The following is a 16749-nucleotide window of genomic DNA, read 5'->3' as shown; positions in this document are numbered from 1 at the left end:
ACAGCGAATACATTTGTTTCTGTGTTTTTAAAAGTTGATTTTATTAATGAAACCTGTTTAGCATTACCGATATCATAACACCAGGTATGTACACCGTGTTCTAACGCTGTTTTAGGGAGAAGAAGAAGGGGAGCTTGACTCTGGTGCAGTCTCTGGCCCAGAACCACACTGACATCCTGCTTCCCAAGCTCCACGATGTGTGCCTGACTGTGGTCCAGAGGGGCCCTCTCAGGGACAAAAGATTCTCTAATCAAATCATATAAACAATGGCCCAAAAAGGAGCTTCGCATTTTGCTGTCTGAGCTGGAATTGCTCTGTTTTGTGACCAAAATGGTTCTAACCTGATGAAGAGTCAATTTGGAATGTTCTAGCGAGGAATATCTTGTCCTTAAACATGGTAGGTAGTACAAACTGATGCTTTTCCTTCTCTGACACACCAAGTAAATCTGCCACATATCGGATTAGTCCGATCGGCGTGTTTAAACAGGCACATCCCCATGGAGTGCCTGAACACCTGAGCCCCATGTCCACTGTCTCAGTTGAAGAATCTGAGCTCCATGGTGTCGCGTGCTTCCATGACAACACTGGCGCACATGTCCACCGACCTGTGGAGGGCCATGGACGCCAAGGCGGAGTTGGTTGCCTGCATGCTGCCGCACAAGGCGGGCGAAAGCAACCTCTTCATCAGGGAGGACAAGGACCTTGCGCTCGGTGCCATGGTGCAGAGCTGCTCGCCCACTCAGGTCATTCATGCTCTGCTGGCTGGGGAACTCAGGAAGGATCACCTCACCAACACCTCTATAAATTTGTTTTGAAAACGGTCATGCAGCCATTTGACCAAAATAAATTACACTGCCAAAAGAGACTTTTAGTAGAAGACAGAAACACATTTATAGTACAGCAGAGCCCTGCTACTACGAGGCAGTAATAGTGGAATCTAGACGCTATAATAGGTTCATAATAATTACACGCTATAATAGGTTTCCAATGTTGGGCAGTAGTTCAGCTGGGTGCTGGGAATATTGACATACCTATCGATATCTTGGTGCCCTTTTTTTTGTTTTGGCTCCTCCTACAGGTCCAGCAGTCTGTGATGTCATCCCACGATAGATCAGGAAGCAGCTCCCTTCGTCACCAGCTCCCTGACCAGCCCTACCATTGGCCCGTGGCCTACTCGCTCGGCCAGAGGAAAGCCTGTATCCTTACCTGTGAGAGGGAGAGGAACACGGAGAGACATGAGGGATTCGGACATTGAACATCAGCTCAATTATTGAACTTGATTATTGTAGTTTCTGGGCTTATTGTTTGTTTTAATGCCTTCATTTTTTTTTTTAAATAGTGTGTTTTACAAACAGACTAACAAACTGTATTAAATGTATCTCAAATGCAATGTGTGATTAATGTGTTTAACAAGTTGATTGTTGTATTTTGAATTCCATGGGAGGTGTAACTATAAAAAATAGTTCTTTGGCACTTAGTGGCAGTATTTGTTCAAAACACATGTAACATCAAGCTCTTATGTAACCTTTATAGGATCTTCACCTCAGACTTTGAATTTTGGCTTAATTTAAAGGGATATTGTGGGCTAATTGGAGCTAATTCTATAACTATAGTAGTGAACTGTATTACTGCAGAGAAATCTTTTGGGATTGTGTGTGTTTAAAATAGAAAACAAAAATTGAAACGGGTAATTTATCAGGTTTCAGATTTCCTGTTCTGCTGGACTGAGGGCATGTTGCTATATTGACAAAATCCAAGTAACTGCAAAATCTTTAAATAGTACAATATGTAAACACAGGCAGTGGTAGTTCAGCGGTTAAGGTACTTGACTTGTTCTCAGAAGGTTGCTGGTTCACTGCCACGTTGCCACTGTTGGGCCCCCGCGCAAAACCCTTAACCCTCAATTGCTCAAATCGTACTCAGTCATAATTGTCGCTTTGAATAAAAGTGTCAGCTAAATGACATAAATGTAATCAGCACAGTCAAAGATTGATTAACCACACTAAGTCCAATACTAAGAGACTGGTACAGTGGATGAGGCACAGCAGGATACAGCACTATTTTTTGCTTTCCATCAGCAAGTGCTACCTGGATGCAGTCTTGCTACTTGGGGATTTTGCAGGCTTTGACTCCTTGGGTGTGTGATGAGGATTTTGCTTCAGTTAAACTCCTCATGAACATGTCTGACAAACCTGCACGTATGCTCTACCAGGACCTCATTTAATACTTCTCTTTCAGTAACTTGGAGCCTGTGGTTTTTGTTTGCTATTTCTGACATAACTGGGCAACATTTTACATTTAATGTATATATGGAATCCACAGAATCTATACCATAATACTGTAAAGAAATAGTATACTTTATACATTGTAGCTAGTCCATGCTAGAAGCTCCCAAACAACTCCACATAAACTTCAGCTCAAATAAGCCTCTTCCTTTCCATGATGTCCAAAAGTATTGGCGTTCAAATCATTCTTATGGCTGCATGAGTTTCGCCAAACAGCGTCAAATAAATGGGAAGCTGATTGACAGCACGCGGACCTTTAAACGGTTAAAAGGAGAACTAAATAAGACAAGTGAAGGGTCTACGTTTTCATCTAAACCTCCTCCATTTGTTGAAACACCTGCCAATCACGCCACTTGCCCAGGAAACATATGAAGTAAATAATAGTCACCCACCCCACTTTTTATGTAATTGAATTTTCTTTGACAAAATCTGAAGTTATCTTATACTGGAAGCATGTTTTAAAATGCCATTTAAAATGACAGGCACGATTGTTGTGGAAATTTACCAGAAAAGCACAAAATATTTAGCGTGGGATTCTGGAGAACGGATGCATGTAGACGGCTGAAATCGGTAAGCAGGTACATGTATTAGTCCTAAGAAATGTTATGTTGATAAATGTAGTACTTTAAGAATATTCGATGCTATCAGGTGATTTATATGAGTCTGCCAGTTTGGGCCCGTAGGTGCAGCAGTTTATGACGTTACACCTGTCCATGTCACCTTGTTGCCATGGAACGAAGAGTCCGTAGAGTAGCGAATTGATATTTGGTGGAAATCTTCTCACTCCGGTCGATATAGCGTGCTAATAATTTCAATTATTTAAATTAAGAACCACAGAACAACATGGATGATCATGAATTATATCCGTTCGGTTTTCTTGAGCCTTCTTTCCGTAAGGTTAAAGGTGGGAAAATAATCAACACTGAGGGTAAGTTATGAAGTTAACTAGCGGTTAGCTTTAGCGTTAGCTAGCTAGCGTTAGCTAAATCATAGATCGTGGTTTTTTGTTGTTGTTTTTTAATCTGCTGTTTTAGTTTTAATTTTGAATATAGCCGCTAACTAGATCTGCATAGCATTCCTTTGGTTAGTGGCCCTGTTTTCATCTTTCCCTAAAGGTATATTCTCTTCCCCTTCAGATTCCTCCAGTGGGATCGCCAAGAAAGTAAAATTCGAGAGCAATTACTACCTGCGGAGTCCTGGTCCTCGGATTCGGCCGGGGACGCCCTGGCCCTCGGATCCAGGGTTCAGTTCAACCGATGGCTTACCTGCCCTGGTCTTTTCCCCCTCTGGAGCCTCAGACAAGGCTGCGTCGTCGTCCAGCCAGCGGGGAGAAGACGCCCGTCAGAAGCGGTGCAGCCTGAAGAGGAAGAGAGAAGGGGAACACAGCAGCGACAGCGTACAGATCCTGGAGGATCTCTACACCCCTTCGTTGTCCAAGCGCGTGGCCAGGAGCGGAACAACCACCTCTTCCACCCAGTCCATTGCGTACTCCGGTTGTACCGCAGATAGCAGCAAATCGATAAGTGATTGCGAATACCAGCTGGTGCAGAATGAAATCCTCTGCTCTGCCTCCAACAGCTACGAGGTTCTGCACTACCTTGGTTGTGGAAGTTTTGGCCAGGTGGCCAAATGCTCCAAGAAGGACACCAATGAAATGGTTGCCATCAAGATCCTGAAAAACCATCCATTCTTTGCTCGACAGGGTCAGATCGAGGTGGGAAAGTTTTGCCTGCTTTTTTGGAGCTTTTGATATGGAATCAGCTGTAGCCCCGATTCTGTTTGTTGGTATCAGATGTGCTAACTCACACTGTGGAATCTGTATACAGCCAGGGTAGCACAAAAACACTTGTGTTTGGTATCAGCACACTAGTTCTAATTTTCAAAGCATCAGTAGGAACTAGTTCAGATAACACATCGACAGCTTGAAGCTTACTATAAAAAGAAGGCTTAGCTACAATTGCATAAGCCATACCTGTTTGGATGTGTATTAAAAAAAAAAGTGCAGAAAAATTAAATCTGTCTTTCCTCATTTGCTCCTCCTCAGGTGAGCATCCTGAGACGGCTGAGCAGGGAGAACGCAGACGAGTTCAACTTCGTGCGTGCGTATGAGTGCTTCCAGCACAAGAAGCACATGTGCCTGGTGTTCGAGATGCTGGGGCAGAGCCTCTACGACTTCCTGAAGGACAGCATGTTCAGCCCGCTTCTGTTGAAGTGCGTCCGGCCCGTGCTGCAGCAGGTCGCCAAAGCGCTCATGAAGCTGAAGAGCCTGGGCCTGATCCACACCGACCTCAAGCCCGAAAACATCATGCTGGTGGACCCCGTCAGGCAGCCGTACAGGGTCAAAGTCATCGACTTCGGCTCGGCTAGCCACGTCTCCGAGGCCGTGTGCTCCAGCTACCTGCAGACCAGATACTACCGGTGAGGGACACGTGCTGAGGCGTGTTAGAAATAAGTGTGCACTTGTTGCACTCGAGTGTGCTTTAGAGTAGAGCTGCACATTTTGGCAGTTGCGATGACCCTGCTACACATTAAAATTGTGATAAGCATTACAGTTAACTGGAGCACGACTGATTCATATTTGATTTATAAGTGGTTTAATTTTAGTGATTCATGTGAGTGCTGTTATTTAGCAAAATACCTGATGAACCCTCTTCAATGTCTGAGATTAGTTAAGATGCTCCGAGTTGCAGGCTTTGGTAATATTAGTATTGGTCATGTCTGTACAAAACTGCTGTTGCATTGTAGCTATACCGTTAATTAACCGTGTTGTTTACCGAGTAACAGTGTTTAACTGCATTGATACTCTGTATTTACTTAATGGAAAACAGAACATCATTGTAGTGTCAGTGCATTTTTGCATATAGTTCCATGTTAGAATAGTGGGTGTGTAATGTAAAGTGGTGTGTAGGGGGGAAAAAAAAACCTGGACTCATCAACAAAATACTATTTAAACCTTTTACATTTTCATGAATGAATTCAGCACCGTTTGTGTTAAAGCAATTGCCGCCGAATCACCACAAACTACGGAATCAGCCGAGACTTATTTCATGATGGCGATATCTGTGTTTTTGGTCTAGGTCACCTGAGATCATCCTGGGTCTCCCTTTCTGCGAGGCCGTGGATATGTGGTCGCTGGGCTGTGTCATCGCCGAGCTGTTTCTGGGCTCCCCCCTGTATCCGGGAGCCTCTGAATATGATCAGGTAAGCACACGGGCCTTTGAGCTGTGCCTAGTCTTTTTCACGCATCTTGGGCTTGGATTCACGGCGCTCTGTAGAATTTCGCTGATTTGGGGTCGGTTCTTTCACTTTCTTTTCACACTTTTCTCACTGTGTGATGAAGACGTAAATCTTGTTTGTGAAAAGAGTGGCATAGTGTTGCTAATGGAAATGGCCGTTCTTCTAAATATGCAGTTTGTTAGGGAGTCCATAATGGCTAGCAAGGAAGAGAGTGAATGTATGGTTTGAGCTTTTAGCTACTGCTTTGGCTAGCTTATTTTTAGGAATAATATAAATAAGAGTTTCTATGGCCTGTTTTTCTTTTCTTTTTTTTTTTATACATGCATTTTGAAAATGGAAGGATGAACACAAAATAAAGTCGTAATCCTCTTGCCGTGTGGTGTCTCTGCAGATCCGTTACATCTCCCAGACGCAGGGCCTACCAGCAGAGTACCTGCTGAGCGCAGGGACCAAGAGCAACTATTATTTCCACAGGAGCCCTGACTCCAGCTGCCCCCTGTGGAGACTCAAGGTTTGCCAGTCTTTAAATGCCAAATACCATGTGTTTGTTTCATAAGGGATGTAACTTAATGATGTCATGTAACTTTATGGTGGAGCTGAATGGTTGATTTTTTTTCTTTCCTTTCTCCAGACGCCTTCAGAGCATGAGGCAGAGCATGGCATCAAGTCCAAAGAGACACGGAAGTACATTTTCACCTGTCTTGACGACATGATGCAGGTTATTTTGGCTTTTGTGCACATAACTGTACGCATTGCTTTACTGTTGTGATGTGAATTTGAAGAACGTGAGAAACAGCTTCCACGGCTCACGTTGTAGAGCAGGTTGAGCAAGGTGCTAGCTCAAAGGTCGAGCGTTCGTGCCGTTATAATGAGGAACGCACATGAATCGCTCTGGAGAACGGCATCTACGAAAGGCAGAGCAATGCATAGTAACTTGCTGCAGAACTTGCTGCGTCTTAGGTGGATCGGTGCCCTCTGCTGGTGTTTAATATGACTCACCCCTGGGTCTCTCACGCAGGTCAATGCGACCAGTCTGGAAGGCGCAGACGTCTCGGCGGAGAAGGCAGACCGGCGGGAGTTCATCGACCTGCTGAACAAGATGCTCACGCTGGACGCTGACAAACGGATCACGCCGATGAAGGCCCTGAAGCACCCGTTTGTCACCATGAGCCACCTCCTCCAGTTCCCTCAAAGTGCCCAGTGAGTTGTTCCAGGCCTTCCAATCTACATGTCACAGTTTTTAAAAAAAATTAAGGAACACCATCTTAATTTACAAATCCAAATGGTAGTACTGTAACTTGCCCCCCGCCCGTGTCTCTCTCTCTCTCGCTGCAGTGTGAAATCTTGCTTCCAGAAAATGGAGATCTGCAATCGGCAGTGCACAGGGTGTGATGGCAGCAAGAGCCTGTTTGGCAGTGGGGGTGGGGCGGGGGGCGGGGCCAGCACAGCTGCCAACCTCAATGACACCTTCAGCAGCTGGCTCGCCCAGCACAGCCAGGTGGGACAACCGGCACAGCAGGGCGGGTTCAAGAGGTCAAAAGATCGCCAAGCAGAGAGCCGGGCTAGGTACTCCCTGCTTCTTATTGCACTTTATAATGGCTGGCATTAACGCTAAAACTCCACACTAATTCAGTGCAAGGGAACCCTAGAACAGGACTCGAGACCTACTGGTCTAGTGTGTGGGTCTGCATTGTGGGTACAACTGTTGTAACAAGTGCTGGATGGCTCTGTGCCATCACACTTTGGTGATAGGTTGTGTGTGTTCACTCGAGTGTGCAGTGTGTGTTGAGAGTGTTGACGTGCTCCTCTGACCCTGTGCCAGACCTGTGTCCTCCCCCGCGCATGGCATGGGCGACGCATTGGAGCCCATTATCATCTCTGACACGCCCAGCCCAGCTATGAGCGTCATCATCATCTCCAGCGACTCGGAGGACGAAGATGACACCAAAGTCCAGCCCACCAGGTGCCCTCGCCTCGTCTTTTTAAAGCCATTATGAAATCCTTCCTAACACTTTCCTTGCTGTCACTCATCTTGTTGTTTAACCCTTCCTTCCCTTCCTTGGCCCCAACTCCCAGCTGCGGCGGGCGAACGTCATGAGCTGGGTGACGGCGCAGCACTCCGACATGTCCACATACATCCCGCTCAGCCCCAAGCGTCTGTCCAAGTTCGTGTAGAGCGCCACCAACCTGCCCAAGTGTTTTTTTGTTTTTGTTTTTTTTTACTTTGAATAAAAAACTTTGAATTGAAGTCGCTGACTGTGCCATGCCTTTCTGTGGGAGGCCCCATTTTTAACATTTTTTTTAACAATACCCATATTTTTATACATTTATATTTTGATGTTGATGGTTTTGGTTCTGTGTGAAGTTAAAATATTTTTTTATGCTGCACTTGGCCTCAATTAATGTATTTTAAACATATTGGATGTGAGTCCTTGACCAGCATGTCAATAAAGCTTCATCTAGTTGCTCTTGTCACAATGTGTTCAGTTCTTCTTAAAAGGGTAACATCGCAATTCTAAATTGTATTACAGTAAAGCAAAACATTAAAGATTATTTGGTTGTACTATTCTATTGATCCTATAGTCAGTGGCTATCAATAAGAAATGATCAAGCACAGTTTTATTGGGTGTGTGTCTGGAAAGAGAACTACAGCTCCCGGCAAGATTTTTGGTTCAAGATTAATCATCATGCAAATTATTGTGATTAACGCGTTGTCTGTTTAATGAAACTATTATACTATAAATCTAATATTTTAATAGGGCTGGCAACTTTCTAGATCCGATTACTACACGTGTGTGAAGTACAGGTGCTGTAGCTATACAAAATACAAATGTCCACAGTAGCCTAATTATAATATATGCATCCAAAATAAACACCAGAAGCCTGGACTAATGCTAATGTACATAAGTGCATTAAATCTAGGTAGAACTGTTCGATAGGTAGGATAACAAAACACTTGTCCCGCCATACAAAAGAAATGAGAGCGTGATAAGGACTCCAAGTCGCCACCAGATGGCGCCCGAAACCGCTTAAATGTATTCCAGTCGGAGATGCCTTTTACCTTAACATGCCAGGATACACACTCACTGGATGTTTAATCTTTCGAATGGGTCAGCTATATTTTTATAGTCAGGAAAGATTTTTTATTATTATTAATCAGTTAAGTAATTCAAGCTGTTGCATTTTGCTGAGTTGAGGGAATATTGCATAACCCTGTACTAGCCAAATAATTAGATTTGATGTGCTATTTTGTGGATTAATACCATACCTGGCATGGTTTTAATGGCACATGGTCAATACTTGCTGTCAAAATACAGAGGTTCATAAGGACCTCCTTCCTTCATAAGGAGACTCCTGTTTTTGAAACTGTTTCACGCTAACACCACTGTTTCTGCATACTAGCTCTTACTGCTTTTTTGCAACATGTTTATTCTTCGCCGTTAGCGATAGTTTTATCTGTGAGAAGTGTAGATGAATTGCTGTTCTGTGACGTGGGAGACAAGGCAGGATGCAAAGACGAGCCGTGGTTCACATGAGACAGATGTTTATTAACACACAAAACAAAATGAAACCAAACACGAAGAACATTAAGCACTAACATCGGAGGCTCGTTGCTTTCAGAGTCCTCTGACCCGGTCTATAAACCACAGGAAGGATCCTCATGGCGGGCCTCCTCCACCTCCACTGATGGATCCTCAGAGCGGTCGGATTCGGTGTCCGACCTGAGGCCGACGTCAACATACTCCTCACTCCTGCTGTAATCCTCATAGTCCTCCTGGTAGTCCGTGGGGGGATAGTAGGACCCTGCAGAGTCAGACCCTGGATATTGGTAGTCGTAATCGTACGGGTCCCGGTAATCCAGTGAAGGTAGGCAGGACTCTGCAGCATCTGATCCTGGACCACCACCAGGGCCCCCCCAAAATCCTCCAGAGATACTCTCCCCCGATGTGATGACAGGGAGTGTTCCCACAAGCATGGAGGATTCTCCTGCATGGGTTGGGTAGAAGCAGCTACACTGCTTCTTCCCCTTTTTCTTCTTTCCCTTGGCTCGAGGCAACCTTCAACGGTCGGTGTTCCTGTGACGTGAAGCCGGATGCAAAGATGAGCTGCGGTTCAGATGCCACAGACGTTTATTATCATACAGAACAAGACAAAACCAAACACGAAGAACATTAAGCATTAACACTACTTAGAACATAACAGGCAGTCTTAAAACACAGCAAAGCAGCATACATGGGGTCAAACACTGACAAGCAACAACAAAACAAGGGTTTAAATATGTGTGCTCACAATTAAAAGAACTATAGACAGATGCTGGTTCACTCCTAACATCTGCAAATTAAAATACAAGTTGGTTATTTCTCAAAAAGGACTGAAGCTCTTCCTCTGTCAGTGAAGCACCCTGGTAGTGTTCTCATATGTGGCGATGGAAGTGACGTCCATGTAAATAGGTGTTTAATCCCTGCCATGTGCTACTTGGAAAAGAAATTAATCTTTTAGTATGAACAATGTTGGGGATAAAGAATGGGGACTTGTACATCTCCAATAGCGATTAGAAGACAATAGCTGACACTAGGACACCTCATCTAAATATGTTGACTTGACAAGTATAGTATTATTCATGTTATAAATCTATGGCATAAAAATATGGAAAAAGTGTTTTAACAAGAACGCCAGAGGGGGCATTTACTATTTTGTGGAGAATAAAAAATGGCTCATTTTAATGTGTTAAAATTTTTTTAATTCTTTTGCAGAGAGGGAAGGGTGAAAGGACTGAGAAAGAAGGTTAGCACCTGCCCACCGGTGCTGGGAGTAGGCCTCACTCACCTGTCATGCACAAGAGACCTGCAGTCCCAGGGCACAGTAAAGGCTAATTTACTCCCTACATATAAAAGCTTGTAAAACTTGTTTCTGTTAGAGTGCTCCTAGACTGAGGTACCTACATTCCCAAGTCTGAAAGGTGAGATTCTACCTGTGCACGTAGAAAATCAGGTAGGCTGTTTTTGTCCTGCTCTTTAGGATGGCTGGCTCAGTGCTTCTTGATACTTTTAAGTCACTGAATGACAACCAGCTCTGTCCTTCTCCCTCAGCTGTGTCACTGATATAGTGGCCTGTCGGAGTAGTCGGTGCTCCTTAGTCATTTAATAGTTTCTACTGCACGTGTATAAATAATGTCAGATTACTCACCATGGTCCATGCTGTCACCTAAATGAGAAACCACCGCCTGGAGTCTGTAGGTGCCAGTGGGTGCACATTCCTGCAACAAACAAATACATCTTTTTTTTCATACGATTAACTGAAAACGCATCACGGATCGAACGCCATCTCTGTATTAACAGGCCTCTTTCATTCTCTCTCATTCTGTCTCTGTGTCTCTCTCAGCCTGTATCTCTCTTCTTTTTGGTCTCTCTCTCTCCTCACCGGTAGGCTTACTTGTTGTCCTCTAGCTCCCTGTCCTTCTCCTCTCTCATTTACTACTGATGGGTTAAAAGAACTTAGTCATTATGGCAGATACTTATACACAGCCGTATTATCACTCCACTGTAAGAAAATGGCACAACTCTACCTGGCTGGGGACTGGAGTTTTCCCCCAGTTTATCATTTTGCATTTCTTGCGGTTTGTCCTGGGTTCCCGCTGCTCCACTGAGGACAAACCACAAAGCCATTCAGTCGGCATTTTGTAGCTAAATGGGAATGGGTGGACAGAGAAGTATGTGGGCACGGGTTGATGGTACGAGCTCACCTCGACTGCTGCCTGAGAGAAGCCACCCCAGGAAGGGCAGAGAGATCCAGCTCGGACGGGACGTCCATCACGTCTGAGAGCTTTTGGCCCAGCATGTCAAACCGCTTAAGGTGGAGGACGAAAATACTGTTCCAAGAGGAAAAGTGACTTAAGGACTGGAAGTGTGTGTGAGTGGAGGAGGGTGTGTGTGTTGGACTGGTTTAAAACTCATTCTTTAAGGTCATCTACGTCAGACGAGACTCACCGTGGCAGTGTGAAAAACTCCACCTCTTCAGTTGCCTCGCAGCCTGCTTCACACTCACAAAAACGCTCCAGTAGTGTTGGCTGAAAAAAGAAAGAGACCCTTTCATTGAGAGTGATAAAATCAAAATGGTAGCATGTCATAACTGTATTCTCTCCTTTACAACACAGTAATGAAGCCTTATCCAAAGAGGGTGTGTGAGGTGACCAACCTTAAAGTAAGTGTGTAGGCTGTCGGTCGTAGCAGGGCTCAGATTTACAGAGAGGTGGTTGTAGACATCCACTCTGCAGCTCTGCTTTCCACAGCTTTCACAAAATGGAGAACAGAAATGTTACAACATTTGCACAGAAATAATCTCCTGCATCCCTTATACAGTGTGTGAGTTATCACATGCTAATTTGCTCAGTTTTACAAGTAGATAACATCTTATCTAATGTGAAGCATCAGAGCAGAAAACATTTCGAATGCTCAGTCCATGTCTGTTATGTTTTCCCAAACTCACACACACTCTGAGATTTGAAAGCTATGTGATGAATACAAGCTGAACTTGTGAGCATTTTAAATGTTCATATTTAAGTTATGTATGTTATGAAACTTTCATGAACACTTTAAACAGAGATGTCCGGAGAAAGCGCCTACTCTCGGTGAGAAAATGTACTTTAAACAAACATGTTAAGACTGGTTAAGACCAGTCCATTAACACAAAGGAGATATGCAACAGTGATACCTAATTACCTGGTACATGTGAGCACAGACTTGATATGAAACTCAAAGTTTGCCACAGGGCAGATGTAAGAGAAGAAAGAGGCCCTGAGTCTCTCTCCCTCCTCTTTCAGCTGCAGTAAGCAGAGCATCAGGAACTCATGAGCATCCTGTGGAGGACAGCACAGGAGAACATCAGAGGAGGATTTGCTCCTGGACTTCAACAGCAGCACGGTGAGAAAACAAAGGTGGCCGTGTGCAGTTCCTGCAGGGTACTGCGTGAGGTTCTGATGTGTTCTGAATGGCTGAGGGGGCCATTTAGCTGGACCTGTTCATAGTCCTCTTCGAATGCAGGGCAGCGGGCTGAAACACACTCAAGCAGGGCTCCCAGGAGCTGCACCTTCTGCTTTGTGCTGCGAGTGGTGAGTTGGGCCTGCTGCAGATCTGAAAAACATCTACACACAGCAACAGGGAGACCAAGTGGTTTATATCTCTGAGCATCACAGCACCTCCTTAAGCACTCATGATTAAACAGTTCATTTAGACCCATGTGAAGCCTCTGGTTCTGAACGGGTACCTGAGCATCTGGCAACTAGAAGGATCCGTCAAGCAGGATGACTGAGCTCTGATGGGTCTCCAGAAGCAGGAGATACTCAGTAGGCACTGCAGAGTGGCGTTCATATAGCAGCTGTTCCCAATGTTGGGAAACCTAACAGGTCATCCATGTTAAAAATAGATTTAGTGCAGAAGCTCTGAAACATCCAGGCCACTACATGTCAGTATAATGGCTGTTTCATAATGTGAAGAAGAACTGCTAAATGACTTACTGTTCATTTAATTACAATATGTTTGTATTTGTATAGGAGAAAAAGACTGAGCTTCACCTGTGTAAACTGTAAAATCATCTACTCTTAATAGGCTGTGTAGTAAAACGCGGTGTGTATTCTCGTCTTTACCCGAGCTGCCGAATGTTGAGGTGTTCGACAGCGGAATGGATGGGGGTGTGGCCTTGGCCCTCACCCTGACCAATCTGACGCATCCTTTTACTCCTGAGGACGTGCAGCAGCTGTCGCAATAAATTCCGCGGCTGAACACGAGTGTCTGCCTGCATCAGAACAGCCGGAAACCTGAGAGACAGAAAAGAAGGGAGAGATGAATACAGAGTGGCCAGTTATGCACAAAATGTTCACATAACAACCCTTAGACAGATAAAGGTGTGAAGAATGAAAAATACAATGATGTTTTTTCTCGTTTTATGCCCTAAGGAAGTTACAATGGCAGTGCCATTGGGTAACCACCATGCCACACTTTTCTCTGCCACGAAGATGAATTTTGATAATGTACCCACCTCTCAATGCGCACGGAGTCCACATCTTTATCTGCAGCCTCTGTATAGAGAACAGAAACTTGGAGTAAATGTCCTTAACCAAAAACAGACTATGCATTTGAACAACATGATCAAATCTGCTGAGCTCTAACCAGGAACAATCACTGCTGTAGTCCTGAGCGACTCATATGAGGAGGAGGAGGAGGCTTGACCAGGAAGGCACGACTGGGTAGAAGAGGCATTGTGGGATATGTCCACAGGTGAAAAGGAAGAAGCAGTACTGAAGATCAGGGACCCCTCAGAGGAAGAGGGGCAAGAAGTGGAGGTGGTCACATTCGCGGCGTGACCGTCTAATGCCACGCAGGAGTCAGACACTTTGGAGGATGAGATTATGTGTCTCCACCAACTTCTATTCGTTTTCTCCTTCTTCTTTTTCTGTAGAAAAGCATTGTAGAAACGTATTGATTTGTATATGCAGTATTATCGCGACTTAGCGATATCTCGGTATTCTTACAATAATGTCATTTTGATTTAAAAAAAACAAAACAAAACTTTTTAATCATCTGCATTTGCGCTATTTTTTTTACAGGAAAATGCTAATTAGTTACGCACTGTAACGGCCCGAGTGCCGCTGGTCAAGGAACGGGACGTACAGACTCGCTCCACGGAGACGTTTATTAACGATTATTAACATACGATACAGACACCGGCACTCACGTATAACACAAACTGTGACCGTGAACACGAACATGATCAACGACTGACAATAAGGCACACACTAACAAGGGTTTAAATACATACAAACATGACAAGAGTAAACCGATGCAGGTGTGTGCTGAACAACATAGCCAAGGTTACGCACGAGACAGTCAACGAAGAACTCCCAGTGCACGCGGCGGGCCATACCACGTGACCAGTGGAAGCGTTCCGTGACATGCACAATAAATCTTAATCCTTTTCAGATTATCGTATTTAAAATCGTTCCCAAAGTGTAGGAAAAAACATACATACCTTCATACACGAGCAAACACAGCCCATCCTGTTCGAATCTGTGATCTACTCGATTAGAGAATTAAGTAAAATATCAAATATGGTTTTTACAGGTCCTTTAACTGATATTGGCGATACAGCGCACCTCATTGTTTTGTTTTAAAACGGAGTTTTGACTCTTAGATGTTCTGAATATGTATTATTTTGTCATTACTGATGCAAGTTCTCAGTTCTCATACGTTTTCACCCTCTTGAAAATAAATATTATTTACGTGTGTGTGTGTGTGTGTGTGTATGCGTTTCAAACGTTAAGATTCTTTAACTTCCGCAGTATAGTTTGGTAAATTCAGGTAGCGTAATGTTTTTCCTAAAATCCTCACTGTCTCGCCCTGTGGTAAGGAGAAATGTTCCAAATATGACAGGTTACGTTTTATCATAGATAACTGGCTACAAAGTTACATTTGCGCCCTAATTTCTCTAGACATACATCTATAAGCATTGTTACTTTAAAACGCAATTAGTCTTGCGCTCTGGCAAACGTGTGCACCTGTAAATAATTACAATTATTTTAATGTACAACTTATTTTATTGTATAACCACACTGTAAATAGAATCCATAAGAATGTATTCAAAGCCAGAGTTGTAAAGTTCAATTATTTTTACAGGTAGCGGATTACTGTGCTTCTACTATCTCTTAGCAACAAGTGATTTTTTTTCCTTCAGTATGACATGTGGGATAGTTTAGGGAACCTGATTTTTTTGTTAGATAAATATGTGTGGGTTATGACCGTTAAAAAGACCTGAACAAAAAAAATGTTTGGATTTTTATTCGCTGTCACCTTTCATCACGGGCAACATAAAAAATCACACTACTGCAATATCGCTAACATGTTACTGGCATGCAAATAAGACACCTGAGCACAGAGAGAAACCCAGTGTTATGACTACAGTTGACATTGGAACTAGCTAGATAGCTCATATTAAGACACTTCTTTGGAGAACACGTGCTAAAGTGTTTTCCCCACAATCTATATGCACAATTTATTTGCCAACTGTGACCAGAGAGAGAACATAGCTAGCTACCTTACTCACAGCCTAGGACTTGAATGGATTTTGATGAGGACTGCATATGCCTGGGATCAATTCAAACACGTCATGACGATGATATAAAACCTGATGAAACAAGCTTGACAAGCAGCAGTTCCGTTTTTCCGTGAAAGTATCAAGCACAGATGAAGACGTTTCTATGGTTATCTCGGTTTTATAAATATTAGCCTATAGAGTTGGGCTTAGTACGTGAATAAAAGATGGAATTAAACATGCATAAATTACAGTGTCCTGGAAAACCCATCGTGCTGCAAATACACAAAGCATATTCATCAAAGTGGTAACACACTTTAGAAATGCGGTGCAAATTTAGAAAACGCATACAACTTCAGGAACAAATCCTGTCACAACACAACGGAAGTGCTGTTTCCGGAGGACACGGAAAGGGGTGGACTTCTTTGAGATTAGCGTGAAGTCTATTGGAAGTAGTGACAACTGAGTAAAAAGGGTTGGTTTTTTTTTCCAGTTACCACGGTGTTATCAAGGGTAGGTATGTGATACAGAATGGAAGACCGACCTATTCATGCTCTGCATTCTTGCATATTTATTTATACATAAGGCAGCCTTAAAAACATGGGATGGAAATCCCATTTAACACAATATGCACTGTTTTACAGTCAGAGTTAAATAAGTAACATTCTCCTTTTAATATATATATTTTAAATGTTAAAATTCTTAACTATGTCAGTTAAGCTGCCAAAAATGCCCCTTTTGAAATTTGTATTTCTAATGTCACAAGAACACTTTATTTACCTATCTCTGCCTATTCAGCCTATAGAGGTTTAGCACACCCACTTAAATTGCCTTTCTCAGGCATTTCAGCTCTGAGTACCTTTTGAAAGCGTTAGGATTGCTCTGCTCCACTGCAGACTTTCTCACTTTAGCAAACAAATGTCCTCAATACATTTATCCCTCTCATTGAAATTCATATCTTTAGGTTCCACCTGTAGATATGAGTAGAAATATTGTTGAACAGTATTTAAATACATTTAATTGAAATATGACTTTAATTACATTTTGATACATTTGTAATTTATAATTTGTATTGGACTGGAAAGGAAACAAATACAATTTTTATCGCATAGCCGTTATCACATAGCCTGCAGGCCTAATGATG

General features: G+C 43.3%; 2 protein-coding genes and 1 long non-coding RNA gene across 3 annotated transcripts; 1 reads left to right on the top strand and 2 right to left on the bottom strand.

Annotated features, from left to right (window-relative positions):
• Window positions 1-593: 593 nt before the first annotated feature.
• Window positions 594-7697, top strand: LOC145659223 (homeodomain-interacting protein kinase 1-like). The gene is made up of 10 exons (XM_081720368.1): window positions 594-711; window positions 3584-3999; window positions 4330-4703; window positions 5363-5486; window positions 5914-6033; window positions 6154-6240; window positions 6541-6722; window positions 6858-7088; window positions 7345-7471; window positions 7599-7697. The coding sequence occupies exons 1-10, from the start codon at window positions 594-596 to the stop codon at window positions 7695-7697; spliced, it is 1878 nt and encodes a 625-aa protein (XP_081576494.1).
• A 1352-nt stretch (window positions 7698-9049) lies between these two features.
• LOC145659199 (uncharacterized) lies at window positions 9050-11386 on the bottom strand. The gene is made up of 2 exons (XR_014125190.1): window positions 10495-11386; window positions 9050-9628 (listed from the first exon to the last, which is right to left on the bottom strand). It is a non-coding gene; the product is annotated as an uncharacterized LOC145659199 (long non-coding RNA).
• Window positions 11387-11645: 259 nt separating this feature from the next.
• Window positions 11646-13982, bottom strand: LOC145659222 (ubiquitin carboxyl-terminal hydrolase 29-like). The gene is made up of 7 exons (XM_081720367.1): window positions 13688-13982; window positions 13557-13596; window positions 13165-13335; window positions 12786-12917; window positions 12537-12663; window positions 12242-12378; window positions 11646-11811 (listed from the first exon to the last, which is right to left on the bottom strand). Exons 3-7 carry the CDS (start codon window positions 13317-13319, stop codon window positions 11646-11648), a joined length of 717 nt encoding a protein of 238 aa, XP_081576493.1. The 5' UTR covers window positions 13320-13335; window positions 13557-13596; window positions 13688-13982.
• Between the last annotated feature and the right edge of the window lie 2767 nt (window positions 13983-16749).

This window comes from Electrophorus electricus, chromosome 9 (assembly GCF_041902795.1).
Source record: "Electrophorus electricus isolate QZ-2024a chromosome 9, ASM4190279v1, whole genome shotgun sequence".
In the NCBI taxonomy this organism is placed as follows: domain Eukaryota; kingdom Metazoa; phylum Chordata; class Actinopteri; order Gymnotiformes; family Gymnotidae; genus Electrophorus; species Electrophorus electricus.
This window is presented reverse-complemented; position numbering and strand designations above follow the sequence as displayed.

Bases quoted from the DNA above. Each gene is read 5' to 3' on its own strand.
- LOC145659223 (XM_081720368.1), top strand. From the start codon at position 594: ATGTCCACCGACCTGTGGAGGGCCATGGACGCCAAGGCGGAGTTGGTT. The intron at 5,487-5,913 runs GTAAGCACACGG...GTGTCTCTGCAG, and splicing joins GAGCCTCTGAATATGATCAG to ATCCGTTACATCTCCCAGAC. The intron at 6,034-6,153 runs GTTTGCCAGTCT...TCCTTTCTCCAG, and splicing joins GCCCCCTGTGGAGACTCAAG to ACGCCTTCAGAGCATGAGGC.
- LOC145659222 (XM_081720367.1), bottom strand. From the start codon at position 13,319: ATGCAGGCAGACACTCGTGTTCAGCCGCGGAATTTATTGCGACAGCTG. The intron at 12,664-12,785 runs GTACCCGTTCAG...TGCTGTGTGTAG, and splicing joins TCTAGTTGCCAGATGCTCAG to ATGTTTTTCAGATCTGCAGC. The intron at 11,812-12,241 runs GTAATTAGGTAT...ATTTTGTGAAAG, and splicing joins TCTGTGCTCACATGTACCAG to CTGTGGAAAGCAGAGCTGCA.